Source organism: Cheilinus undulatus, linkage group 24 (assembly GCF_018320785.1).
Source record: "Cheilinus undulatus linkage group 24, ASM1832078v1, whole genome shotgun sequence".
Classification (NCBI taxonomy): domain Eukaryota; kingdom Metazoa; phylum Chordata; class Actinopteri; order Labriformes; family Labridae; genus Cheilinus; species Cheilinus undulatus.
The window spans coordinates 6259752-6287391 of NC_054888.1; the positions used below are offsets into that span (position 1 = coordinate 6259752).

Consider the following 27640-nt stretch of genomic DNA (forward strand, 5'->3'; position numbering starts at 1 on the left):
GCGTCAACACTGTGCCCTTCAGTCAGCGCGCGGGCACAGACCAGCGCGCGTTCACAGCGGTTACTGCTTGAAGACGGCAAAATACTAAATTTAACGTTAAAAAACAAGAGAAAATTAAGTGTTTTCATATTTCGGAGATTTTGGAACATATGTAATGTGCTCCCACTTCAATAAAAACTTTAAAATCTCGGTATTTCGCAATAATAATGTATGTTTTTTGTAGTTAAGCCTGAGCATTGGAAAGATGGCTTTTAGAGTAGCATTTAGCCTTTCTGTTTGTTCCCTTTATTGAGTTCAAGGAAGAAATAAGATAAGCTAAATAGATAGAGAAGTGCAATATAAATATACTTAAAAATAAACACTGTTATAATCATGACAGATGCCAATATTGCTATGTCATACTTGTATTCAGGCATAAATATTAATTATAACTGATTAAGCTAGCTGTTGACTGACAACACTAGCTCGTTTTTAAAATGAAAACATTTCCTAACATTATTCTATGCTTGTTTCAGCTTATTCTGCTAAATGCAAGTATTAAAGTAATATATAAAACATTTTCAATGCACATAACCCTGCCTTAGTTGCTCTTTTTTCTGTTTCCTGGCAAAAAAAAAAAAAAGCAAAACACAAGCAACTGCTGCTGATACTAATTCTGTTTTTCTGTGAGGCAGGGCCTGATGTAAGCTTTAAGTTTAAAATTTTCACTAAAATTGAAATGACACACTAAAATCTAACCTATATCCATTAATAGTGTAACTTAACAACCTACACAAGATCCACACAGCTCCTGTCTGACTTCAGCCATGCTGTTCAAGCAGTAATACTGAGTTCTAAATAAGCTTACACTGTTTCCCCTGTAAGAGGGATTAGTGCTCTTAAAAGGCCATGTCTCACCATGCTACCTTAATCAAAACACTTAGATAATAAACACATCCTTTGCCATTTGCACTTACCTGCATGCACAGATTCTTCCCATTCTCTTTCAAAGCTCTCTTGTGTGTGGTTATTGTAATAGGAGGGGAGAAATTGAGGAAGAGAGAGCAGGGTTCCTTCCCCTGAATAATCCCTGTTTAGCAGACTAGTCTACCACACCTACAGGCCCTGCCCAGTCATGTGACTACACTTTGCATGTCTGTGTTTGTGCATGTGTGAACAGTGTGTATGCTTTGTGGGAGGTGGAGGTTGTGGTGGTGAAAGGAGGGATATACTGGATGCAATGGCAAGAAAATGGTAACATTGTGAAGCAGTTCTTCCCTTACCACTTCAGTGTTTAAAAAATATACCACAGTATACAGTCATCTAATCCACGCCTTTGTATGACCCTTTAATCTAAAAAAGAGAATGCAATGTGCTTGATAGTGTTTTTCTTATTCCAGTTAAAAGGCCTATACACAAAAAACATAAATGAGGTACATTTTCCATGGTAGCAATCCTGAATTGAAATGGAAAACCCCACTGCACCTGCTCTGTTTCTCTCTCGGCCTCCTTTCATAACACTGCCAAATAAAACAAGTTCATGTCAGTTGTCTTTGGCTGTCCAGGTTTTCAGGTAATCATGCTAAATTACTGGCCTAGATGCAACTGAAAACAATATTGATGGGAGGAGTTTAATTTTTTTTAATGCAAAAAGGGCATATAAAGCATGATAAAGACAATAATAACGGCAAATCAACAATATACAATTAAAAAACGTATGCCTATATTCTCATGCTACTGCTTCTTATACACAACAGTCATCAGCATAAACAATAGTGACCATTTTGGGATCAAATTTGCCAAACCTCCAGCAGCACATTCAAAGCTTTAATGGTTTTAAAAGTGAAACTGAAAGCTCTACTGATGGTTTAGCAAGTGGCATCTGCTAGAGCTGAATTTTGAGGAAGCTGCTCGCTAGCAAGTGATAGCATGCTAACTTGCTGGGCTAAGTGTGTCATGAATGATGGCATGTATTTCGCCTGTTAAACATCAACACGTTTCCAATGTCAGTGTGAGAAGGTTAGTATGTTGGCCAGCTAAGCTAAGTTGATGTTTTGTGTCAAGATGTGAATATAGCATGATAACCAGCTAAACTAATTTTATATATTTTGAATGGTCTTGAACTTTCTCGTCATCTGACTACTCAAAGCACTTTTACACACTGGTCACACCTACTTATTCACACCCAAAACCTTCCAATTACAAGACAAACGACTCTAGCAACTAACCCACAGTCGCCCCCTGTGAATGGTGACTACTAACATGCTAGCCAGCTTGGCTTAGTTGATGTTATACGCCACTGTGAATATTACCATCCTAGCCAGCTAAGCTAGGTCTTTGTATTAAGCCACTGTGTAAATACTAGCATTATAAGCAGCTAAGCTAAGTTGATGTATTGTGTTACTGTGTAAATGTTGGCATGCTAGCCAGCTAAGCTAAGTTGATACATTGTGTTTCTGTGTGAGGATGTTAGCATGCTAGCCAGCTAAGCTCAGTTGTTGTTCTGAATGAATGTGTGAATATTATAGGCTATATATTGTAAATATTGTTTCACAGTATAAATATTAGCATGCTAGCCAGCTAAGCTAAGTTTATTAATCTGTCACTGTTTGAATGTAAGTATGCAAGTCAGCAAAGCTAGGTTGATGTATATATCACTGTGTAAATACTAGCATCATAACTAGCTATGCTAAGTTGATAGTGTTACTGTGTTAATGTTAGCATGCTAGCCAGCTAAGCTAAGTTGATATATTGTGTCCCTGTGTGAGAACGTTACAGGCTAGCCAGCTAAGCTAAGTTGGTGTATTTTGTCACTGTTATTGTGAGCATGCTAGCCAGCCAATCTTAGCTGGCATATTGTGTCGATATTTGAAGGTAAGTATGCTAGCCAGCTAAACTTAGTTGTCATACTGGTTGCTGTGTGAATATTAGCATGATAGCCAGCTAAGCCAGATTCAAATATTGTTTACAGTATGAATATTAGTATGCTAGCTAACAAAACTTAGTTGTTTAACTGTTTGAATATTAGCATGCTAGCCAGCTAAGCTAGGTCTTTTAATGTATCACTGTGGGAATATCAGCATGATAACTAGTTTAGCTAGGTTGATGTATTGTGCCACTGTGTGAATATTAGTACACTACCCAGCTAAGCTAGTTCGATCAAAATAGGAAGTATTTCACCAGTTAACTTGCCTAAATAAAGTGTCTTGTGCACTATTTTGAAATACCCTGAGGATTTAAGTGGATTTCCACTTATTTTACCCAAGAAGGCTAAGGTAACATGTTTGACAAAGCTGAATACAAACATCTTTAGCTTGCACTAAATTAGCTACTAGGTTAGCTATGACACATAATGCTGTAGGCTATATTATACAAAGCTCTTGATTAATCTGTATACAAATGGTTAGCGTTAGCATTCAGTTAAGTGGGAGTTTTAATCAAATTAAAGAGAGGGAACACATGTCCCTGCGGACTGTAATCTTATAATCTCATTGTGAAGTCTTTCAGTGGACTCTGAATGGGCCTCTGCAGTAAACAAATCACTGTGTGACTGTCTAGGCTAATAAACTTCTTTTGATGACTAATGGATGAACAGAAAGCCTGCTGGCCACATCATCCAGTCTGTTTTTTTTTTTATCACCACTTATGTTGTGAAATGGAAGCAGGCCTGGACAAATCTTCTTCTTTTTATGTGATAATACTGACTTTAGTGTTAATATTTATGTCAGCCACACTAAAAACTTTTTGAAACATCTCTTTTTTTTCAATCATCTAAAAACAGGGCCCTAGATTGGAGTGGTATACAAAGCAACAAAGTCAAGTGTTGACATGCTACAACCTCATCCTGACATCCCCCTGTTTGAATGCGAGCTTCCACATTCAGCACTCCGCCTCTAATGAAACAAGCAGCAAAGTCTTGACGAGCTGCCAAGAGTGACAACTGTGAACTCTGCTTTGGAAACATCATTCACACCAGGGAAACCCCTGTGTACAAGAGGCTCTCTATGTTTTTCTTCTTCTTTGAATTCTGCTTATGAAAAAAGGAAAGAGGTGTTTTTATTGCAATACTGTGAGTTTTTACTGCCTACAGATGCAGTTATATGTTCACAGTATAGTTGGGAGTGCATGATTTCAATTCCACTGGTTTTTGAAATCAGTTTGTTTTAAGGCTTTGTTGCAATAGTTTCCTTACAAAGATGAAAAAAGTGTGTCTAGAGGAGTTGTCCTTTATGTTCACATGATGAAGTGAAAGCGTGCACCCATGTGTAAGATGAACGTGCTAAATGCAGCTGAAGGGTGTGTCCGTCCATTCTTTTTTAGGACCATGTGAGTTATGTCAGACATTCAGAGAAGGGAATCCAGGAACAAAACACTCAAAGCTAAATAACCCACTATTTACTTTCATCCCATTCACTTAGGATCACTCTACAAACCCCAATTCCAAAAAAGTTGGGACATTCTTTAAAATCTGAATAAAATGTAATTACAGTGATTTGCACATCTTTTTTAACCTATATCCAATTGAATGCAAATTTGGTGCTTGCAGCATGTTCCAAAAAAGTTGGGACAAGAGCAGGAAAAGAGTGACCTGGTACCAGGCAGAGGTGGATTTAGCAATTCTGGGGCCCTAGGTGAACACAGGCATGTGGCCCTCTGCATCCATTGTTCTCCCTCTCTTAAATTCTTATTGATCCAAGAAAGTCTTTCTTGTGACTTGATGTTAAATCAACTAAAAATGACTGTTTAGCAATGTTTTTTAAAATATCCAGGAAGATTTCAAAATTCCCATGTGGACTCTTAAAATAATACATTTGTGAAACTTTTAAAATAATAATAAATTTGAATATTTATATGACTACAAATGACAATTTACTCCACAAAAATGTTTTGTTCCATTTTTATTTTTTATTATTTAGTCATGTTTACCAACCAAAACCTTTCAAAATATGGCCAGATGTAAAAATTTGATCATAAATTTATGTACTAATTATTAGAAAATATTTTTTAAAATAACACAGTTACATCAAATTGTTTTTTTTTTTCTTTTTGGGGCATTTTACAAATAAAAAGGTTAAAACAATTTCATCATCCACACAAATATTTAAATTTTATGCACATTTTTTTCATTTACAGCTGGCTTTTATGTTACTATTACATGACTATGGTTATTTATTATTTTGCACTTTTAATGTATGTCTGTACCACTTCAAATTCTGTTATTTTTCTGTATTTAGTTGTATTCTGTTCACATTTTAAACACTGTCCCAGCTTTTTTGGAATTACATGACTGAATGCACATTTAAAAAAATCTCTTGTATAGATTTTTTTGGAACTTTAGAGCTTGATGAATGTGTTTAGAGAGGTTTTTATGATGAAGTCTACCTGAAAAAGTAAAATCTTAGGCACCAAGGATGCATGCCCATTCAAAAACAATGCACAAATTACCTTCAGACATTCTTTTATCTTGTTTTTAGGGTTTAATAGTTATTTTTACATGCTGAAGTGAAACTGCAAGCACCTACGTGTGATTGTCATGCCACTGTGAGCTGAAGGGTGTGTCTCCCTCTGCTGACTGACCCCAGAGGGATGGGTTTTCCCTTTTTCATTTCCTTACACAGTCTACCCATTCAAATCACACAACAATAGACTCTAATTTAAGGCTACTGTTTGTCCACCTGTGTCAAACATTTCCATTTCATTCAAGTCATATAATAAGCTCTACAGAGGAAAACAAACTTTAGCCCTTTATGAAGACATTATGTAATCAAGTTTGGGTGTAATGCAAGTGTCAGTCCAGCAGGTGGCATAAATTTACAAGAGAAATACACTGCAAGTAATGTACATGCACCCCAATGTGGGTACCACGTGAGGTTGCTAGACACCTTTCTGACACCTCTGTCTCCATCTCAGTTTCAGCAGAATCTCGAATAGTTAATAAATTAAACTTTTAATATGAAAATAAAGCTGTAACTGCAACTTTAAACCCTCTAATACAACAAAACAGTTTAAAATTAAGGATTTCTAAACGATCATAAATTTGTTTTAATAATGAAGGGTAAATTACCCTTTAACATTTACAGTAGGCTGGCATGTGGCCAAAATGTATTTATAATAGAGCAGTACAATAATACAAGAAATCCGTAATAAAATTATTACGTTTCTTTTATTTTTTTTTTTTTTTTGCACTTTTAACAGTGATAAAAAAACGGCTTAACGCATCCATATTAAGTGTCTATTTGATGTTAGGCACGTTTTTAATTCTGTTAGCCTACTTTGAAATGTTTTTATGGCGCCTTTACGTTAAAAACAAGTGCCAAACGAAAAAAAAATCCTGCAAAATGGCCAAATATGAAATAAAATAGTCCAATAATGTTAATCGAGTTTTTTGTGTATCTGTAACTGAATTTAATTTCCTATAATTTTTGGCTGTCTTTCTACACTAGAAACCAACAGGTTGTTGTTCCAGTGACTTCGATATTGTTCTCGAAGTGTACATATAGGCCATCTTGTGACAGTCACAGCTTTAAGGACATTCATTCCCATCCTCTGATGCCTAACCAACCGGAAGCGCGGATTGATTTCTCCACGGCAAGCAAGGGGCGGCTAAAAAAAATCAAAGGGGCTCTTATTAAATGATAATCCATCATCTCACGGTTTAAAGAAACGGAGAACAGTGCTTCTTAATCTGAATTTGACAAGCTATCCTCTTAATTAAGGATTATTCTCTCGGAGATGGGATCTACCTTCAGGGTCCCCACCTGCTGGGCACCGTAATGGTGGTGAGTATGTAGATCTTTACAGGAGGGTCTCTGCCTTTTTGACGTGACAGGTTGATGTAGCTGTAGAGGAGCTAGCTTAAAAACAACACTTCTTTTTTTAAGAAGTCAACGAATATTCGCGTATTTAATGAGTGGAGGTAACAGAACCGTTTAACGTCCAAAGGAGAATGAATGTGTTTTAACAATTATTTCGATATTCTTCCGCTAATTGCGCGCGAGACACCCAAACCTTCCATGTCAACGGTTTGTTTCAACGGTTTTCTCCTCATCGAAAGTATTTTAACTGCCTAAAATTAAGTGCAGACTTTAAAGAGACGATTATTTCCCTTAAGGTGACGTGAATTAGCATGCTCTTTGAAAACAAAGTGTAATTTCCTCCCATTTTCCATCAAAACAGCTTAAAATGGACGAAATTAACCCCAGCTCGTGACAAAAATGCCTCGAATGTAAGCAACCGCCGGAAAGCCCCTGTAGCTACTGTCCACTTCAGCGTGAAAATGTCTCACTTATATGCTTAATAAGTCATGTAGGAAGGAAAAACATAAAGAGGGGGTTCGCTCATTGCCTGTAAAAGCGAACCACCGAGGTGACAGAGAAAACAAAGGGTCTATTTCTATTTTTTGTTGCTGTCTGTGTAGGTGGAATGATTACAAGCAATAGACACATCTGGCAAGGACACGCCCAGACTCATTCAGACCCATTCATGGTAGGCTATTGTAAATCTAACATCAGTGAGAGAGATAGCCTACACCTGCACTTTTGACATATTTATAAGGCTCTGGATCCAGCATTAGAGTTCTGTTCTTTTGTAGGCTATGGAGGGCATGGAAGTTTGGAGTAAACAAGTTTAATAGAAATAGAAAGAACGATATTGGTCGAATTATGGTGCTGCTTTTTTGCTTGGAGTTTTTTCTACCACAGTTAAGGGACCCCACTTGGCCCCCGAACCCTAGTTTGGTCAGCTCTGGTCTCCAGGGGATGTTGATGGGTGGCTGCCGCCGCTGAAGAGCGTCAACCTCGGTCGCTCTCTCACCGGTGCCTTCGCCTTTCTCGTTATTTCTGTCCTGCTTGGGTGTCGCCGTGTCGCTGGTGGCGTTTCTTAAAGGGGGAAGGTGGGGGAGCCAGTATGGCAGCGGCTTATCCATCAAGCTTTCACCCCTTTTTAAAAGAAAAAGTGTCGTTTTTTGGAGTCGTGGAAATAACGAGGAGACATCATCAACATGGCGACAGCTGCTGCGGCCCCCTCGGCTCGTTTTGAAAACCACGACAATTAAGGTATCGTCTGTCACGCGCCCTCTCCTTACTTATTGTTTCTAATAAGCCTTTAAAGCTAATTTAACTCATACTTTGACGTCAGTGTGTTGCTATGAGGAAAACAATAGTCTTAAATATAACATAGTGTACCAAAGAAATGTCTGCTACCTTTAGCCTGTAACAGGTAGGCGATGTTAAACGTCCCTAAAGTGCTTAGATATCGCCACACACTCATTACAAAAACGTCACATTTACTTATATTTGTTATTTGGAGTTAAATTGATTAAAATTGACCCGTGTGTGAGCAGTTTTCCATTTCCCCCTTGTTTTTAGTGCTGTCTTCATTTCAGTACCATGGACAGCTGCGCCTTTTGACACCACGTCAGCTGACATTTTAGTCATTCAGATAAAATGACGGTTTATTAGAGGAGCAGAGAGCAAATGTCTACTCTAGAGAAACTGTATTTTGATGTTTTCACAGAATGTGTCACACAATGAGGCAGGTTTCCACTTGTTTGTTTGTTCTCCCGGGCAGCTGCTCCCTCTTTAGCACCATGGACAGCGAAACATCTGTGCATGGAAAAATAGAGCAAGTGTTTAACTCAAGGGCACTTAAAGGAGGCTTTATCGCTGTGGTGATACAGACATGACAAGTACCCTATAAAAGACAGATTTGCCAATTCTTATTGACCCAGGGTAATTGAAAACAGTTGATGGCAGCTGTATTCCCCTGAAGTTGGGGCCTTTTTTTGTTGTAATGCTCTTTTATGCTTCCTGTGGAGAGCAACCACTAAAATAAAGAAGGCATTTTTAACTAAAAAACATCAACACTGAAACAAGTAGCATTGTAACTTGTTTTGCACTTTACAATGAGGATTAGGCATATTCTTTCTTTAATCGTCAATGGCTTTTGATCCCTTTAGTAACAAAGCCAAAGAAAAGATATTAGGTTCTGCTTAATATGTTTGTTTATAGACTATTAGTGATATAGATTAGTAGTTCTCAACTGACATCGGGACCCAACACATCCTCCTTAAGAGAAATCATGGCCCAAATAAAAAAAAAAATCTCCATTTATTTCATGAATGTTGGTTAATCAGTATTCTTGGCTACCATTACACCAAAAGAAGACAAAAGAACACTCCATAAATGTTCATGTTTACACCCTTAATAGAAAAACTTATGAACAAAGAGACGGGAAATAAAAATGTTAGAAAAGCACATCATCGCAGAAGGATTTGCATATGACATCTTATTTTACTCCATTTTCCTGAGATAGCATGTAAGGAAACAAAAGGGAGATAAATAGGTAAAATCTTGAGAGAAATACAAAATTTTACTTGTAATCATAGAAAAAAACTTTAAAAAACCCAACATGCATTAAATTACTGTGTGCAGATAGAGTTTTTTCCCCCTGGCAAACATTCGCAGCCCATTTGAAAGAGCTTCAAGACCCACCTTTGAGTCCCGACCCACCATTTGAGAACCACTGATAAAGATTTTGAGAGTGGAAAATCAATAAGGGGAATAATGTTTTAAGTTTAGTGGTCATGTCAAAGGTTTTTAAAATCATAAATTCTAATTCTAATATATCTGGAATAGACTCATACCTGTTGATTAAACTAGCTTACTGATATATCAGTCAGGCTTTAACAGATAACCCATGATGACTGTGACTTTTGAGCTCAAATTGGAGCTAATCTTAAAAACATTTATGCCACTGGTAAACATATTTTAAAAACAGATGAGTCGATCGTATTAGGGAAATGAAAAAATTAAATGCTTTAATGCAATTTGCATTTGAATGCACATCACATTAAAGTCATTTCAAGCTTATATTAAAGCTTATTTAAAAAATGCATTACATTCAGTTAAGACCTTAATCTTGATTCCTTAAAAACAAACTAAACTTTTAAGAATGACAAATAATAATAATAAAAAATCTGGTGCCTTTCATTCCACAAAGTAATCTGTAAATATAGGTGATTTTTGATGACATAGGCCTATATTTACAGCTGATGAAGGCTAAAATTTACAGGTAATACAGGCAGATAATTGCATCTGATATCAGCTGATGTTAATAGGTGATACATCTGATATTTACAGATGATTTATACTAATATTTGCAGCTGATAAAGGCTGATGTTTGCAGTCAGATATTGTCAGATATAAACTTGAAGTGTGGGCTGACATCTACAGCAGGTTAGAGATGAAATTTACAGCTGATACAGGCAGATATTTACAGTGGATATTGCCTGATATCTACAGCTTATATAGCCCAATATCTGCAGCCGATTCAGGCTGATATTTATAGCTGATACAGGCTGATGATTGCAGCTGAAAAAAGACAATATTTGCACCTGATTTAGGCCAATATGTACAGCTAGATATGAAGATCCTGTATAAGCTGAGATCTACACAGATTTAGGACTAAATGCAGCATATATATACTGATATTGACTGCTGATTGAGGCAGATACTGCTGATACAGGCCAATATCTACAGCACATATAGTCAGATATTCACAGCTGATATTAGCTGATATCTAAAGCTGATACAGGCTGATATTTGCAGCCATTATAGGTTGCTTTCTACAATTTATAAAGGCCAATATCTGCAGTCGCCATAGGCAGATATTTACAGTTGACATTGTCTAATATTTCAGCTGACAAAGACTGGTAATTACAGCCATTTTAGGCTGATATCTACAGCTTATGTAGGCTGATAATTACAGCTGACGAGGCGCCAATATTGCACTTTATATAGACTAATATTTATAGCCAATATTGGCAGATAAAACACCCGATATAGGCTGACATCTACAGCAGATTTAGGATGAAATTGACAGCTGATTTAAACAGCAATATACAGCTGATACAGCCCAACATTTACAGCAAATATGCTGATATTTACAGTGGATATTTGTTGATATACAGCTGATACAGGCTGATATTTGCAGCTTTTAAAGGCCAATATCTGCAGCCGATATGGGCAAATGTTTACAGCTAATATAAGGCAAATATTTTAAGCTGATATTGGCTGATATCTATGGCAGATTTAGGTTAATAATTGCAGCAGATATATGTTAATTTACAGCTAAGATAGACTGACATATATAGTCTGATATAGTCTATATATGTCTGATGTTTACAGACATATAGGCTGAGGTTTACAGCAAGTAGATGATACATACAGTTCAGTCTACAACCATTACTTTAATTCTAATGCATCTATGAAAGACTTGTATCTGCAGACCATATCTTATTGATAAGTTAGTCAGGCTTTCATAAATACCCCTTGGAATATCCAATTAAACTTTGAAACAGCTGTCCATGTGTTAACAAGATCGCTCCTGAATCTTGGACATCACGATTCCTTCCAGTGCCAGCACACATAAAAACAGAAGTCTCTGCCGTCCCTGCATGTTTTCAGTCTGTCTTGTTATATCTGACTCCAGGGATGACCCCTGACCCCCCTGTGATAGCTGGGCTCAGAGGTGGGTGTGGATGTTGGTCCTACAGTGGTCCATCAGGACTCACAACAACCCCCCACACACACACACCACCACTACTGCTGCCCAGCAGCTCGTGCCAGACCAGCTGTCAGACCGCATGTCACAACACTGGGACCCGGGGCTGTCTTTGGGACACGAGCAGATGTGTTGTATGAGATGCCCCTATGGGAGAGGCTGCAATTAATTCCCAGTTTATGCCCGGTGAATTCTTAGAAGCACATCATTGCTGGCTACTGTGGTTTTCTAATAAGCCTCCACTCTGGTATTAATGGATGCTGGCTAACCAAGGCTAACGAGCCATTCAGCTTTTGTTTTTCTCAGTTTCTCTATTGAGAAATGATTAAATTGAATTTTTCATTGAGTATATTCAGCCTTGAAACACATTTGTAGATTTGTGAAAAGTGCTTTTTAAAGTGGTCAAGTTTTTTGATATTTTCAAGGATTTTTCATGCAAAATAGCTGGATAAAAACATTACATTTTGAAGTGACGAGGTCTTTAACTCAGCACTTTATGGTTTTTATTATTCAAGACAGAATATAGTACAAAAGACTTCTTGAACTACTATTAAATTGGAAAGCTAGGGGCAGATAGCTGTGGTATTAAGCGCTATTATGAATGGATGGATTTAAACTGGATTTTTATGAATGGTGCAGTTAAACTTAAAAAGTAAACATGACATGCAAACACATGTACCATGCCCAAGTTAAACTGACTTAATCTGACTTAAAGTATATAATGAGTGAATGCTACTTAACAGATACTATTTATTTCAGTTATTATTACCTAAAAATAATTACAAATTTATGAGAATAAACTGAAAATTTAAGAGTTTTAAAAGGTCACACCAGTTATAAGATAAAGTCTGGAAATTTTTGAGTTTATTAAGTTATAAATTTATAATTTAGTTTGAATTGATAAGGTTAAAAAGTCATACATTTATCGGATAAAAAAGTAAAATTTTTGGGTTTAAAATTTCATAAATATGCAAAAAAAAAAAAAAAAGAAAAAAGAAAGAAAAAAAAGGAAAATTCCAGTGTCAAAAAAATCAAAACCTAATGAGAAAAATTTTGGATATTTTGAGTTTATGAAGTAATAAATTTATAATAAAAACATGAAAAAGAAAGTTTAAAAAGTCATACATTTATGGGGAAAATTTGACATTTTGGGTTTAAAATGGCATAATATGCATAAAAAAAAGAAAAAAAGAAAATTTCCAATGTTTAAAAAAAAAATAATGAGAAAATAAAACTTTGGAATTTTTGGGTTTAAAATGACATAAATTTCTAATAAAAACATGGAGTAGGTAAGTTTGAAAAGTCATACATTTATGGGAGAAAGTGTGACGTTTTTGGCTTTAAAATGTCATAAATATACAAAAAAAAAAAGATGTTTTTTTTTGGAATTGTTGAGTTTATGAACTTATTAATTTATAATTTACTAGGAATTGACAATTTTAAAAAGTCATACATTTATTGGGGGCAAAAAGTGACATTTTTGGGTTTAAAGGGTCATAAAAATGCAAAAGACGAAACGTCCAATGTAGAAAAATTAAAACTGAATGAGAAGAAGAACAATTTGAAATTTTTGAGTTTGTGAAGTCATACGTTTATAATTAAACATGGAATAGAAATGTTTAAAAAGTCATACATTTACTGGGAAAAGAAGGGACATGTTTGAGTTTAAAACATCATTAATCTACAGGAAAAAATAGGAAATTTCTGTTTTTTCAAAGTCATAAATCGAGAAGAAAAAACAGAAATTTGCTATTTTTCCTGTTGAAATTTCTTTTAGTTTAAGAAATCCTACGAAAGTCAAAAGTTTGGGCACACCTTGTTATCCAAAGATTTTTCTCTATTTTTTATTATTTTCTATGTTGTAGATCAGTGTCAAAGACCAGATCAAAACTATGAAAGAACACATATGGAATTATGTAATAAACAAAAGCGTGCTAAAAAACAGAATATGTTTTATAGTTTAGATTCTTCAAAGTATCCACCTTTTGTTCTGATGACAGCTTGGCTCACTTCTGTCATTCTCTCCGTCAGACTCATGAGGCAGTCGCCTGGATTGGTTTTCCAACAGTCCTGAAGGAGCTCCCAGAGCTGCTGAGCACATGTTGGCTGCTTTGCCTTCACTTTGGGGTCCAACTGATCCCAAACCATCTCAGCTGGGTTTAGGTCTGGTGTTTGTGGAGGCCAGGTCATCTGATGCAGCACCCCATCACTCCCTGTCTTGATCAAATAGCCCTTACCCGTTTGGAGATGTGTTTTGGGTCACTGTCCTGTTAAAAAAAAAAAGATTGTCCCACTAAGTGGAAACCAGATGGGGTGGCATGTCCCTGCAGAATGCTGTGGTAGCCATGCTGGTTGATTGTGCCTGGAATATGGAATAAATCAACCAACAGTGTCACCAGCAAAGCACCCGAACACTGTCCCAGCTCCTCCCGCTCACCTTTTCTGCATCTCACAAAGATGTGACAGGTGGCACCAAAAACCTCAGATACAGTACAGGTTTCCACTTGTCCAAAATCAATTTCTTTCGTCTTTCTTCTCTCTTTACTTTGCTGAGTAGTTCTTGCCATAATATGGATTAGAACTGCAGTGGAATATTTACATATTTCAAATTAAAGCAATTCAAAATGAGAAATTCCACATGCTTAGTCAGGATTCAATGTGTGATAACTGGCTTTTATCTCTCTGCTTTGTTTATTTTTCCATTGAAAATGTCTCACCTGAAATTGATTTTCCAGAATATCGGCTCCATGGACAGTTGACCTTTTTATGACTCAGATGTAAAATGAAAGCAGCTCAGCTCTGATTCAGTTGCACGTATATGGACCAAAGTGGTCTTTTTTTGGTCACTTAGCATTCCTGTGCATGTGAAATGATCCTGCTGTCTAGACTTCTCTTTGCTTCCCACTCATATGCAGGTTAAATGTCAAAACATACTCAGCTCTTGCTCTTTAGAATAGAAAAAATAAACTTCGCAGACTGTGCTGGTACTGCCCTTTGTCTACCAGAGAGGGATTCTCCTGTTTACTAAGCCTGTATGGAGTCTCATTAGGGACAAACTCCACAAGTGGGGCGACAGTTGTGATAATGGTTCACTGGGGTTTTTACTTGGGAAGGCCTTGTTTGTGTGATTTCCTAAGGGAGCGGGACGGTTTAGAAAGAGCTGGAGCTGAGTGATGCAGAAGACAAAATCAATAATTACTCAGAGCTGTAGTGGCACAGTTCATATTTTACCAATTTGAGGCTTTATTCTAATTAACTGCAGTAAAAATAAAGTGCTTCCACTTGGTGCATGAAGCAATCGCAGTAAAAGGTTCAGACAGAGTGACATATGGAAAATGTGATGAGGTTAGACAGTCTTGTGCTTGTCTTTGTCCCATGCTGTCATTTATGGTCAATGCTGGCTATTTCTGTGCCTCTGTGAATCAGCCAAATGTGCGTCACCACCATCTGACCCTTTTTTTTATTATTCCTCTTCGGCGACCATGCCATACCTGTGACCTCCCTTTAGAGCAAGTACTTTTGCACAAGGGCCAGATTTTGTCATGACAGGAACTCTGGGGGCCAGACTTTCAAATACACAAAAACTGAAGAAATATTTTGGCCTAATTGAAATATTATTGTAGTAGTATTTGTATTTTCTTTCAAAACTGGGGACATTTTTAGTCATTATCAGTGAGATCTATCCCTGATATCTATAATGCAGCAGGCCTCAAGGAGACAGGCCTGACAACAGAACTGGCTGGGCTCCTGAAAGTCCCAGAGAATGGGCCCTCCACAGTTGTGATTTAGTACTAGTATTAACTCATTTTTGACACTTTATAACCCCTTTTTGCCTCTTTAACCCAATTTTGCAATATTTCAACCCCTTTTGAATCACTTTTCCTGCATGTTTTATCCCCTTCATTACATTTTTTCAACATTTTTTACAACTTTAAAAACAATTTTTGCAACTTTAAAACCAATTTATGACACTTTTTGCCTCTTTACCCCAATTTTTGCCATTTTCTTACCCATTTAAACCACTGTTCCTGCATGTTTTCCTCTTTGTGCCACTCTTTTATCCATTTTTGCCACTTTTTAACCCCTTTTCATTACTTTTTTCCCCCAATAATTGTCCCTTTATGTCACTCCACAAACCATTTTGCCACTTATCACCCACTTTTGCTACTCTCTAACTCCTTTCCACCACTTTATCTGGTCATTTTTGCAGCACTTCTGCCAACCTTAACCTTTTTTTTAAAATATCTACTAATTATGACAGTAAATTTCAGTAAAAACAGATCAAATATAAAACTATTCCAACATTAATTGTTTGTGGGATGGATTTAAAAGCTGCAGACATTTAAAGCCAAAGAATACTCTTAAAACCACAACGTTTTCTTGTCCTCCTTTTCTGAAATTAATGATCTTTCGGGGGCTGGACAGGAGGCCACTGGGCCGCCAGTTGATGATCGGTGCTTTAAAAGATTTTACACACTGGCTGGTGAGACATGGAACAATCTGTACTTAAATATTAAAATGCCTTCTGGCATGCCTTTCTAATTGGTTATAAAACTTGTAATTTAGTTTTCTATACTACCTCCCTAATGCTTGTCTAATAAGGTAAATTTTCCATCATAATCCAATAAATGGTTATTGTTAAAATATGAAGGCCATCTACGCATTTCAGATGTCTTTTTAGCCACTTTATGTAAATGGCAATTTCACATGTCTGAACAAGTGTCGTGATGAGTCACTTTTATGTAAAAGTCACATCAGCAGGCTGGCTTTGCTGGTCCATGCAGCACTCTAGGACACTCTGAACTGAAATGAATGTCAAGAGATGAATGTAAAGGCAGCAGACACAATCATGGCTTCGAATCAGACAGTTGTCTCACAAAAATATAATCTGTAACAGCTGAAATTAAACAAAGCAAGACAAAAACCTGGTCATTTAATCATCCAGCCTTCTCTATGTAAGTGGAAACATTAGAAAATTACACAACAAATTGGTGCTTTAAGGCTTAATTAATGGGCAGGAAATGATTTTTCTGGTGGGTGATAAATAATTGACACTTGTGGCTAGCTGTTGCCAATAGTTGTGCCCTTGTGTCATACCATAGCTTTCCAGCCACAGAGCTTGCTTAGTGTCTAATTTTCTGAGAACAAATCGCTTTATTCATTTTAGAAGGTTTTCAGGAGCTGTCAAGGTCGCATTCAGAATCCTGAAATACAGTATTAAGGTTTTAAGGAGGTTTTAAGGAGGGGAAATCAGTTTCTTCTCACAGTCACGTGTGAATCCACTAGGAAACTATAGCTAGAAATGAGGTAGAATTCCTTTTTAGAGTTTAGCTTTCTGAAAGTGGTCAAACTCATTATTTCAACTGGAGATGCAGCAGACAGGAACCACTAATCGCCTGTTCTCCAGTGATCCCGGAGGAGCCCCCAGTTGTTACATTTCCCCCCCCAAAACTGAGCATTGTGGTCTAATTTTGTTGAGACGTCTGACAACCATTTAACATTTCAAATCTGGAAACTGCGTATAATTCTATAGAATATCTGAAAGTAGACATAAGCTTTTCAGGACACCAGATTTTAAACAAAACATGATGCAAGTGAAAGTCAAACAGTATCAATACTTGTCTTTACTCCACCACAGGAGAACTGAATAGTCAGTACCCACATGTCCTGCTAGGGTCTTTAGATTAGAGAGCAACAACTTCTAGCACTTAGCCTCCGTTAGCATTGATGTCACTAAGGTTGCATTCACATCAGAGCTGTTTGGTCTGTTCCCTAGATAGTCTGGTTCATTTAGCGTGGTGAGAAAGCTCATTCGAACTCTGGTGCCAACCAAACAAGTGGACTCTGGTCTGCTTAAAAATGGCAGTATTTGTTCGCTCCAAACAAACCCTGGTGCGGCCCGTTTGCAAAAGCAAAACAGACCAATTTGTAAGCCAAAGGCAGGAAGTGGTATAAATCGTCACGATTTACATACATGATTTAATGTGTTCAAAAACATGTCGGTACCTCGTTCTCATTTGAGTCATTCGTCTAATGTAAAGTTCTTTTTTACTTTTCACAAAGTACTGTGCGATTGAACCCAAACTACATGAAAGTGCAACAATGTTGAAATTTGAGCCCCGAAGTGAATTGAGTCCCCAGGACTTTCCATTTCAATACCACAGCAACAGAAGTAGAAGCCACCCATTGTTGAGCCCATCCATCCATTCATGTCATTCCACTTATCTTGTGTCAGGTCGTGTTAGCCTAGACTTCCCCTTTCCCAGCAACATTTTCCAGCTCCTCCTGAGGGATTCCTCAGCATTCCCAGGCCATATGGGATATGGAATCCTTCCAGTGAGTTCTGGGTGTGCCCAAAGTTCTCCCCAAGTTGGACTTGCCTGGAAGACCTCCACAGAGATGATGTTGAGGAATTCTGATTAGATGCCGGAACCCCAGCAACCGGCTCCTGCTGATGGGAACGAGCAGTGGCTCCACTCTGAGGTTGGGCCATCCTCCTGAGGAATCTCATGTCAACTACCTGCATCTGTGATCAAAGCTTGTGACTATAGTTTGAACGTAGATCAACTGGTGAATCTGAAGCTTTGCGTTCTGGCTGAGCTCCCTCTTTGCCACAATAATCTGCTTGCAAATCTCTTGTCCACTCTACCTTCACTTCTGAATAAGACCCCGAGATATTTGAGCTCCTTTACCTGGTGCAAAGACCTTCCTTCCAGCCAGAGGAAGAAATCCAGTGTTCCTGGCAGAGAATCAAGGTTTCCACTCTGCTTCAAACTGCACTAGTTCCTGCTGGTCTCCCTGAATGTGGAAACAAACAGAACCGCATCATCTGCATAAAAGTAGAGGCAAAAGTCTGAGATTTTGTCCTTAAAACCCACAAACAGAGCTGGACAAGGGTACTATTTTTGATTTGGTTCAAACAACGATCCACAGTACAGCTGTGGCGAGATTTAGACAAATCTACAACTCAGCAGTATCATTTTTCAGACGACTCACATGTAAAATGTACGGTCATTGTAGAGGTCTTGCTGTGATCCTTGACCTCTTCCTTTGCCTTCTTCTTCCTGTTGCAGCTCCCTGCCCCAGCTGAGACCCTCGCTGCCCTCTGAAGGAGCAGGATGACAAGATGGCACAGCTGCTTGTACCGCCCGGACCTGACAGCTTCCGCCCCTTCGTCCCCGAGTCGCTGGCCGCCATCGAGAGGCGCATCGCCGAGGAGGAGGCCCGGAGACCGCGGGTGGAGCGCCGCAGCGACAGCGACGACGAGAATGGGCCCAAGCCCAACAGCGACCTGGAGGCGGGGAAATCTCTCCCCTTCATCTACGGGGACATCCCTCCCTGCCTGGTGTCCACTCCTCTGGAGGACCTGGACCCCTACTACAGCAATCAGAAGGTCTGTCTCAGAATTGACAACAAATTCAAGTCCAAGTTTTGCTTTAAAGGGGGTTACAAATGATTACGTACCCTTTCTTTGAAAAGGGTGCTGGCTTTAAATGAAAATGAAACTGTTTAGTGGTGTGTATTGTTAGATATATAAACCAAACTTTTTAATATTCTTACAAGAATTTTAAAGTCATCTGTAGACAAACGTACCTTTGAGAAATGTTCTGTTAGTATCAAAATACTGCTATTTTTTGTACCCAAAGACTATTTTACCAGATCCATTTCTTCAATTTTAAAGGAATATTTTGGCATTTGTCCATGCATGCATTTTTTAACTATCTTGACGAAGGTTTAAGAAAACGGAAACACCACAAACTTATTTCTGTGTGCAAAATTTGAAACTCAGCTGACCAGCCAAGTTAGCTTAGCTTAACATTCAGACTTGGATCAAGAGGTCTGGTCTTGAGTTATTAATTTGTTGACGTCTGTACATAAAAAAAGAAACTTTGATTTTGAGTTTATAGCACAGTGTTATCAGCAAACTTTTGAAACATGAAAGGTGTAGCTTAGCCTAGGTTTGCAAAAAGATGCTGTTTCAACAAAACCACATATTAATAAACTGCATACTTTGTATTAACCTGACTGTTAGCTTTTAGCATTGGCCACATTTTTCCAGTCTGAATGATGGCTAAGCTAGCAAGAAGCTAATGTGATAGTCACTCCAGATAGGACTTCAACAACAACAACAATTAACATCCGTTCATTTTTAAGCCAGCTCATTATTAGAGTGTTATTTGACAACATTTTAAACTTTTTGCTAGCTAGCCAACTAGCTCTAGTATTAGATAGTCTGAGAACCACAATGGTCCATGTCTCTTTTGGTATTTGAAATCAAAGGTAAAGAAAGAGATCCTAGAAATTCGAAAACAAGGGGGTTCTTTGTTTCAAAATAAAGAATGTTTAAAAGAAAATCAACCTTCCTAGCTTGGCGCTGTCACAAAGCCTATTTCAAGTGACAACTAACATTATTAAAAGTTTAATAACTTTTTAACCATGAATCAAAGCCTCTTACTGTTTTAAGATTAAATTGACACTGAATGTCTTTTTGTCCATTTTAGATCATTTTTTACATTAGCTGCTATGCTAACTACCATGTTTTCCCAGAATGCTTTGAGAAGGGCTGTCAACCAAGGGCAGGCTGTTCTGTGGTCATATCATACTGTGTCAAACTGCCCAGATCATGGTGGTTGCAGCCTGAATAGCTCATAAAGGAGACAAAGAGAGACAGAGAGCCTGTGATGTGTACCTCTGTGTCTCTGCAGACAGGAGCCGCTTTAAGTAGTGGCACAAATAGAGAAATAACAAAGAAGCACAGGGAAAGGAAGTCTTTTTTTTTTGTTGTTTTAACAAAATTAAGAAATGAAAATTAAACTGTTATCTGTTTCCTTATCCTATTTTAAATTACCCAAAGAGACTCAACCCTAAAATGCATTTTCACTTCACACTTGATTTGATGTCACATTTGGTATGAATAGTGTGAAAGTATATGGTTTCAGATGCAACATATGAGTAGGGGAAGCAGCTAGCTTAGCTCTGCCTAGAAGTAAAATAACACCACTGAATCTCTAAAAAAACAATAGTAAATCTCTGAAGTTGATTATTTTTTACCTTCTAGGTAGCCAAATTACCTGTTTGTCTCATTTCCATCTTTTCTGATAGGCTAAGCTAACCCAGCTTATGCTAGCTTCAGTCTTGATGCATGTTTAGAAGTGGTAGCTCTGTGTAACTGTGAATTTTATGTTTTCAGATCCCTTCCACAAAGTTTATTTAGCTTCACTTTAGTCTTCACAAACAAAACAGCAGCATTAGCAGTTAGCATTAGCCATGCAACCTTGATGTTTTCAGCCAAGTCTTTAAATCACGGGCCAACTGAGGTGCTAAATGCTAATGTGAGCTGATGTGCCAGGTGAGCCGCTGTGCCAACATGTCCTCACCAGAGGACACTCATCCTGCTTCAGACCAGCTCAGAGGCCAGTTTAGCTTCGCTGCTGTTAAACCTGATGATACAACCACGGAGAAGGCATGATGGGAAGATGCAACTCTGTCACACAAAGGGTTATGAAACGAAGCTTTAATGTCCATTCTGAGTGCTGCATCTCTTTCATATGACAAAAGAAGCGAACAAGGACGACGAAAGGCTCTTAGATAAATTTTCTCTTGTTTCTCTTTCAGACCTTCATAGTATTGAATCGCGGGAAGGCAATCTTCCGTTTCAACGCCACTCCTGCCTTGTACATCTTAAACCCCTTCAACCCGCTGAGGAGGATAGCTATTAGAGTTTTAGTACACTCATATCCTTTCACAATGTGCTGTGGACACAGTTTGATTTGGATTAAAGGGTTTAGCAGACAAACGGAGGATTTAAATGGGCTGATTATGGGGGCTTTATGTCCTTATTGGTTTAGACTCTTATTGTATTTAAGCTTTACTGCTATTGGGCAATTTAGATATTAAAGTTATAATGTAAGGAACACATACTTTAAAGATTAGACAGTGTTATATTTCATGCTTGATGCCAGAATTCCTTGACTTTCTCTCTACGATGTTCAGCATGTTGATCATGTTCACCATCCTGACCAACTGTGCTTTCATGACCTACAGTAATCCCCCAGAATGGGCCAAGAATGTAGAGTAAGTGCACACATTTTCTCCTCTTTTGTCTTATAAAATAAAGCAATTTTAGTTCACAGGAGCTTTAATTACAATGAAATACAATCTTATTGAAATCCTGTTGGAAACTGCATGTTGGATACTTGTTGGATACTCAAACCGTATGCTGCAGACGACATCCTGAGTTAACACAGCAAGTTTTTACTCCATGCTTTACAGCCCATCATCTCCAAATTACATGACGCTATTGCTAATGTATTTCCAGTTAGAGCTTTGTTGGCGAAGGCTGGCCACACACTTAATGATTTTCAAATCTGAAACACTTCAAAATGTAGTAGACCACAAACACAAGGACAGTTTCAAATGATTTTCGTCACATAATCTTATGAGCGTACACACCACAGCCAAGTAGACTCAGCCGAAAACTATGTTACATTCAGTTGGTGACGCTATTCAGTCTGCTCCCTCTCAGTACATTTGATTTGAGCATCCCAGTAACAATGCCTTTAAAAAGTCTACACCCATCTTAGATGTTTTACCCTTTTGTTGATTCTATAAGTCAATCATGGTCAGTTTAATTCGGCCTTTTTGACCAAAAAAAAAAACCCTATTGGATTGAGGTCTGGACTTTGATACAGCCACTCACGAACATTCACCTTGTTGTCTTTAAACTATTTCTGTGTAGCTTTTGCTGTATGCTTTGGGTCATTGTCTTGCTGGGAAACAAATCTTCTTCCAAGCTGTAGTTCTCCTGTATTTTGCTGCATTCATTTTACCCTCTACCTTTACAAACCTTCCAGGGCTGGCTGCCAAGAAGCATCCCCACAGCATGATGCTGCCACCACCATGCTTCACAGTGGGGATGGTGTGTTCGTGGTGGTGTGCAGTGTTTGGCGCCTTGTCTGATGGCCAAAAAGCACCTTGTTGGTCTCATTAACCAAAGACCTTTCCTTTACTTCACCATGGAGTCTCCTACATGCCTTTTGGTGAACTCTAGTCCAGATTTAATGACTTTGCTTCAACAGTGGCTTTCTCTTTGCCACTCTCCCAAAAAGCTTTGACTGTGAAGAACCCAGGCAACAGTTGTTGTCTGCAAAATCTCTATCAGCTGCTGAAGCTCCTTCAGAGTAGTCATAGGTGTCTTGGTGGCCTCTTTCACTAGTCTCCTTCTTGTGTGCCCACTCAGTTTGTGAGGACGGTCTGGTCTAGGCAGATTTACACATGTGCAGTATTCCTTACATTTCTTGATGATCGATTTAACAGAACTCTGGAGGATCTTCAGTGCCTTGGAATATGTCAATAACCTTTTCTATGAGTTTCCAGTGTGTTCTTTTGTCTTTATGGTGTAATGGTAGCCAGGAATACTGATTAACCAGTGACTGGAACTTCCAGACACAGGTGTCTTCATACTGCAATCATGTGGCTGGACCTCTGCTGAATTAGGTCAGTCATTTTAAAGGGGGCGAATAACCATGTCAAAGAAGCCAAATTACATAAACCATGATTGATTTTAAAAAATCAATAAAAGGGTGAAACATCCAAGGGGGTGAATACCTTTTATAGGCACTGTCTGACTGTTATTCTAATCCCTAATTAATATTTTAATTAAATAGACATACGACCTGCAGTAAAATAAACTGGCAAAGTTTCTGGTCAGCCAAACTTTTCTTTTAAGTGCAGTATACCACACTAGATCCCTAAAATCCAATAAAGCTGTCTGTCACCTCTTCTCTGAGCAATAAAGTAGCAAGCAAACACCATTATCTCTCTCTGCGTGTCTTTCCTCCTCTAACCCCACACTTCCTGTCTTCTTAACAATCTGTTTTCTACCAGGTACACATTCACAGGGATTTACACCTTCGAGTCTCTTATAAAGATCCTGGCCAGGGGCTTCTGTGTGGGGAAGTTCACCTTCCTGCGGGACCCGTGGAACTGGCTGGATTTCAGTGTTATCCTCATGGCGTAAGTATTGTGACAAGCAGCGTTAGGATCAGCTTAACGAGATATGGCGTCAAATGAAGAAAGGGCCGAATGCTTTTAATGCTAATCAGGCCGGCAGCTTATTACTGAATGTGAGAAGAGGAGCTGAGAGTAGGGATAATCTGGAGCTTATGGCCAAAATATCTCAACTCTAGTCTGTTTTAATGGATGTAAGTGCCTAAAGCATGAAGATTCTTGGCCAATATGTGTTCCACGCTTCAATTACTTCACCTACTTGTGTACAGAATTGAAAAAAAGGCTTTCAGCATTTGGCTGCACAGTGAATTTCTGTTGTTTCTAAGCCTGTAATGCAGCATTTCTTGCAAAATGCAATGATTTTCCCACAAATATTGCTATGTTTAAGTAGTTTTATTCCTTAAATGTGGGTGTTTTTTTTTTTGCTCATTTCATGGTTTCTGCTTGTGTCATAACTGTGCATTTGATCCTGCAGGTATATAACAGAGTTTGTAAACCTAGGCAATGTTTCAGCTCTGCGCACGTTCAGAGTATTACGAGCTTTGAAAACTATCTCAGTTATACCAGGTAAGGCTGCTTGTGCCTGCTGCCAGCACTCCTGCCATTTGTCCTCTGTGCGTGACCGTTTGCCGTTCCCTCCTCTCCCCCCTTCCCTTCCCCTCCCCATCCGATTCCTTTTGTCTTGTCCTTAAATGTGTGTGGGTGCTTGATTTGTGTGCGTGTGTGTGCTCTTTCCAAAACTCCCACCCCCGTCCTCCTCCTCCCTGCCTCCCCCTCCCTTCCCTTACAGATATGTCACAGAGTTTGTGGACCTGGGCAATGTCTCAGCACTGCGAACCTTCAGGGTTCTACGAGCCCTGAAAACTATATCAGTCATTCCAGGTGAGAGAGGCCCGAAAAGTTAAATGCTAGCGGCTAACTGGCTAACATCTTAGCACATCTCACTGTAGCTAAAGCCTGATGACGCCCGTCGCCGTCCCTCATGCTGCCTTCGTCCCAAGGCCAGTAAAAGCTGGAATCTGGCTCCAATCTTCACAGATTGACAGGATTCATAGCTTTTAGATACATCCTTTAAGGCAGAATTCCTTTTGGTTGAAATCTATTCTTGCCTTGGGAGCCTTAAGAGTAGATTTTGTGCACTATTTGTTTTTTTCCGTTTCTGCATGAGACATTGCAAAAGCCTATTTTTCTGGTGGCAAGCACTTGTGTGTGTAGGGTTCCTCCTTACCTTGTTTTCCTGTGCATGTCTCGTTCAGTGTTGTGCGTTTTTTGGAGAAGTTGTGATATGGTGAGTGGTGGTTGGGCAATGGTGTGATGAACACTAACACTTTGACATCACTATCACACAAACTAACATAAAAGTCATTTAGGAAAACTTGTCATGACCTCTTTGAATAAAGAAGATCACCTATTCAACAATATGACAAGCTATCACAACTGCATTAGGACTCAGCTTCAACATTGTGGGCTCTTTTTGTGGCAGTGCAAAAACCCATGCTAACGCATGCTGCTTTCATCCATGCTGTTAAAGTTCCCCCTTACACCTCAATGTAAATAGTAAACGCAGCAAAGGTAAGATAGAGAGATGTGTTGTTCTGTTAATTTTCCTTAAGTAATAGTTATTTTTTAGAATAAGTTTAAAATATCTGTGTTTTTTTAGAATTAAATGAGTAAATTGTTGCCACTCTCATATCTGTACGCCAAAGATGAAGTTAGAGTTAGCAGCTGATTTGATTAGCTTAGCAATAGCAGATGAAAACAGTTAACCCGATTCTACCCAGAGGTAAAAAAAAGGATACTTACTTAACTTGCCTTTTGATGTGCTGTGTTCAAACTAATAAATCTAAACAAATGAAAACAGAAACATCCAAAAATGACCTCTTGTCATTTAACAAGAAGCTATGTGCTAGTTTTTGGCTAGTGGTAACATCCTCAAGGATGCAGTTTAAATGTTATATTGTTCAAAAATCATTTCTTTAAATTTTATTTAGCTTCAGATTAGTTAAAAAAACATTTATTTCAAATTCCAGTGAGGCTACTTACTTGCTTCTAGGCTTTATCCAAAGCTAAGCTAAGCTAAAAAAAAAAAAACATTGTAATGTATACTGGTATCAATCTGAACATCTGAATCATAGCTGGTAAGCTCTACCTGTAAATAAGCTGTTTAGATGCATATCATTAGCTAGATCTGGCTTTGCCTCCAGGCCGAATGCTAAGCTAAGCTAAGCTAACAAATCGTTGTACTGTTTAGTGGTATCAATCTTCACGTCTGAATCTTAGCTGGTAAGCTGTACCTGTGCAGAATCTGTTTAGCTGTCTATAGCTAGCTAGTTCTCTACGAGTCATAATTATAACAATTTGCTCTCAGGCAGGGAACTTAAGTGCTATTTTTCATGCAAGTAGCCTAGAAAAGTCTTAAAAGTTGCAGTCTCAATATTATTTTGGCCAGATAACACAAAGATTAACCTTTACAAGTTTTAGGCCTGCTTCAAGACAAGTTGTTTTATTTAATGAGGCTAGTTGTAGTCCTTTGCTTCCAACCTTGATGCCAAACTAAGCTAACATGCAGCTGGAAAGTACCCTTCTGTTCAGTGGCATCAATCTTTAAGATAGAGGCTGTTTGCCTTTAATTCTAGCTTTGATGCTTAATTAAGCTAACAAGGTGCTGGAAACAGCAAACAATTTGGGCCTACTCTTAAGTGGTAGTAGTTTTCTCATCTGAATCTCAGCTAGAAAGCTGTACCTGTAAGGAAGGTGAAACACTGCTTGTTAAAAGTTTTGATAAGAAAGAAAACATGATGGCAGCTTGTAGTTTGTCACAGAACTAATGGGCAACATTTTCATGGCTAGTAATAACCTCTAAAAACTTCAAACCTCTAAAAAGTTCCAGTAACAATTTTTTTACAGATACTATTCACATATCTCTCCTTTTATTGGCAAAAGATGTGCTTCAGTGGATATTTTGACATTAGCTTGGCTAGCTGTTTACCTTTGCTTCCAGCTATGATATCTCAAGAAAAGCTAACAAGCTAAGCTAACAAGCTACTGGGTTATATGGCTCAGCGGTATCAGTGTTTTCTTTAAGTCTTATCCAGTACGCTGTACCTGTTAGAAATATAATAAGCTTTTATCCTTAATCTGTAGAAATAAATGAATAAATATAGCAACATGGTGGTTGTAGCAGGATATATGTGCTAGCTTGTTTTTTTTGTTTTTGTTTTCCTCCAGAATAGCTTCCTATTTTGTTCTGAAAACACAAATGTCTGTTTTCCTTAAGGTTAAATGAGCCTGTCGTATTTCAATGAGGGTAGCTTTTTGTCTTCACTTTTAGCTGTTACACTGAGACTAGCTAAGCTAACAAGCTAAGCTAACAAGCTAAGCTAACACACAGATGGAGTATATGGTTCCAAGGTATCGATCTTCTTGTTTTGTTCTCAGCAAGAGGTTAGACATGCTTATTTTTGAAAAGATTAAAGTAGTTCTTAAGTATCTTTCATTGATTAAAACTATCACATGCAGCATTTTTAAGCTAGATATAAAAGTTATGATCATAGTTTTTCACTGGAAACTTTAATAACACTTCAAAATTGTCACCATCTGGACCTTCAGCTTCAGTTTCTGAAGAGGCTTACTGGACTTCTGTCTGTATTTGGCCACCCATTCTCCATCCATATGCAGCTGCATGAGAAACCTGAGAGCAATGCAACCGGCTAATCACAGCAATCATTCTCCAATCTAAAGGCTACTTCACTCAGCCTTCAAATTGCCATTCCTGTAGGGATAAAAACAGCATGTGTGCTTGGAGGTGCCCTTATTGACATTTCTGCACACCACATAGTCATGTGTACTGGTCTTTAACTCTGAAAAGAGCTCCTTTAAGCTGTTTCATAAGCAACAATACACGCATAAAAACTTCATTTAGTGATGATCATTTGCACTGTAACAGACACGAGAAACAAAGTTTTCTCTTGTGCACTGTTAGCAGTGATCTGCGTTAGCATGGTTGCTGTATGAAGCTAACATTTCATACAATAACCTTAACTGCAGATCGATGTTGCTGCTTGCTACTGCTAGCTCTTAGCTTCTTTCT

At 38.2% G+C, this 27640-nt stretch overlaps 1 protein-coding gene across 1 annotated transcript in view; it reads left to right on the forward strand.

Annotated features, from left to right (window-relative positions):
• Positions 1 to 7963: 7963 nt before the first annotated feature.
• The window catches only part of scn1lab (sodium channel, voltage-gated, type I like, alpha b), a 61783-nt gene continuing 42106 nt past the window's right edge, over positions 7964 to 27640 (forward strand). Inside the window, exons 1-6 of the mRNA XM_041781717.1 lie at positions 7964 to 8033; positions 18615 to 18934; positions 21157 to 21275; positions 21526 to 21615; positions 23428 to 23556; positions 24026 to 24117. Coding sequence (XP_041637651.1) covers positions 18668 to 18934; positions 21157 to 21275; positions 21526 to 21615; positions 23428 to 23556; positions 24026 to 24117 — 697 coding nt within the window. The 5' untranslated portion in view covers positions 7964 to 8033; positions 18615 to 18667. The remainder of the gene's footprint in view (positions 8034 to 18614; positions 18935 to 21156; positions 21276 to 21525; positions 21616 to 23427; positions 23557 to 24025; positions 24118 to 27640) is intronic.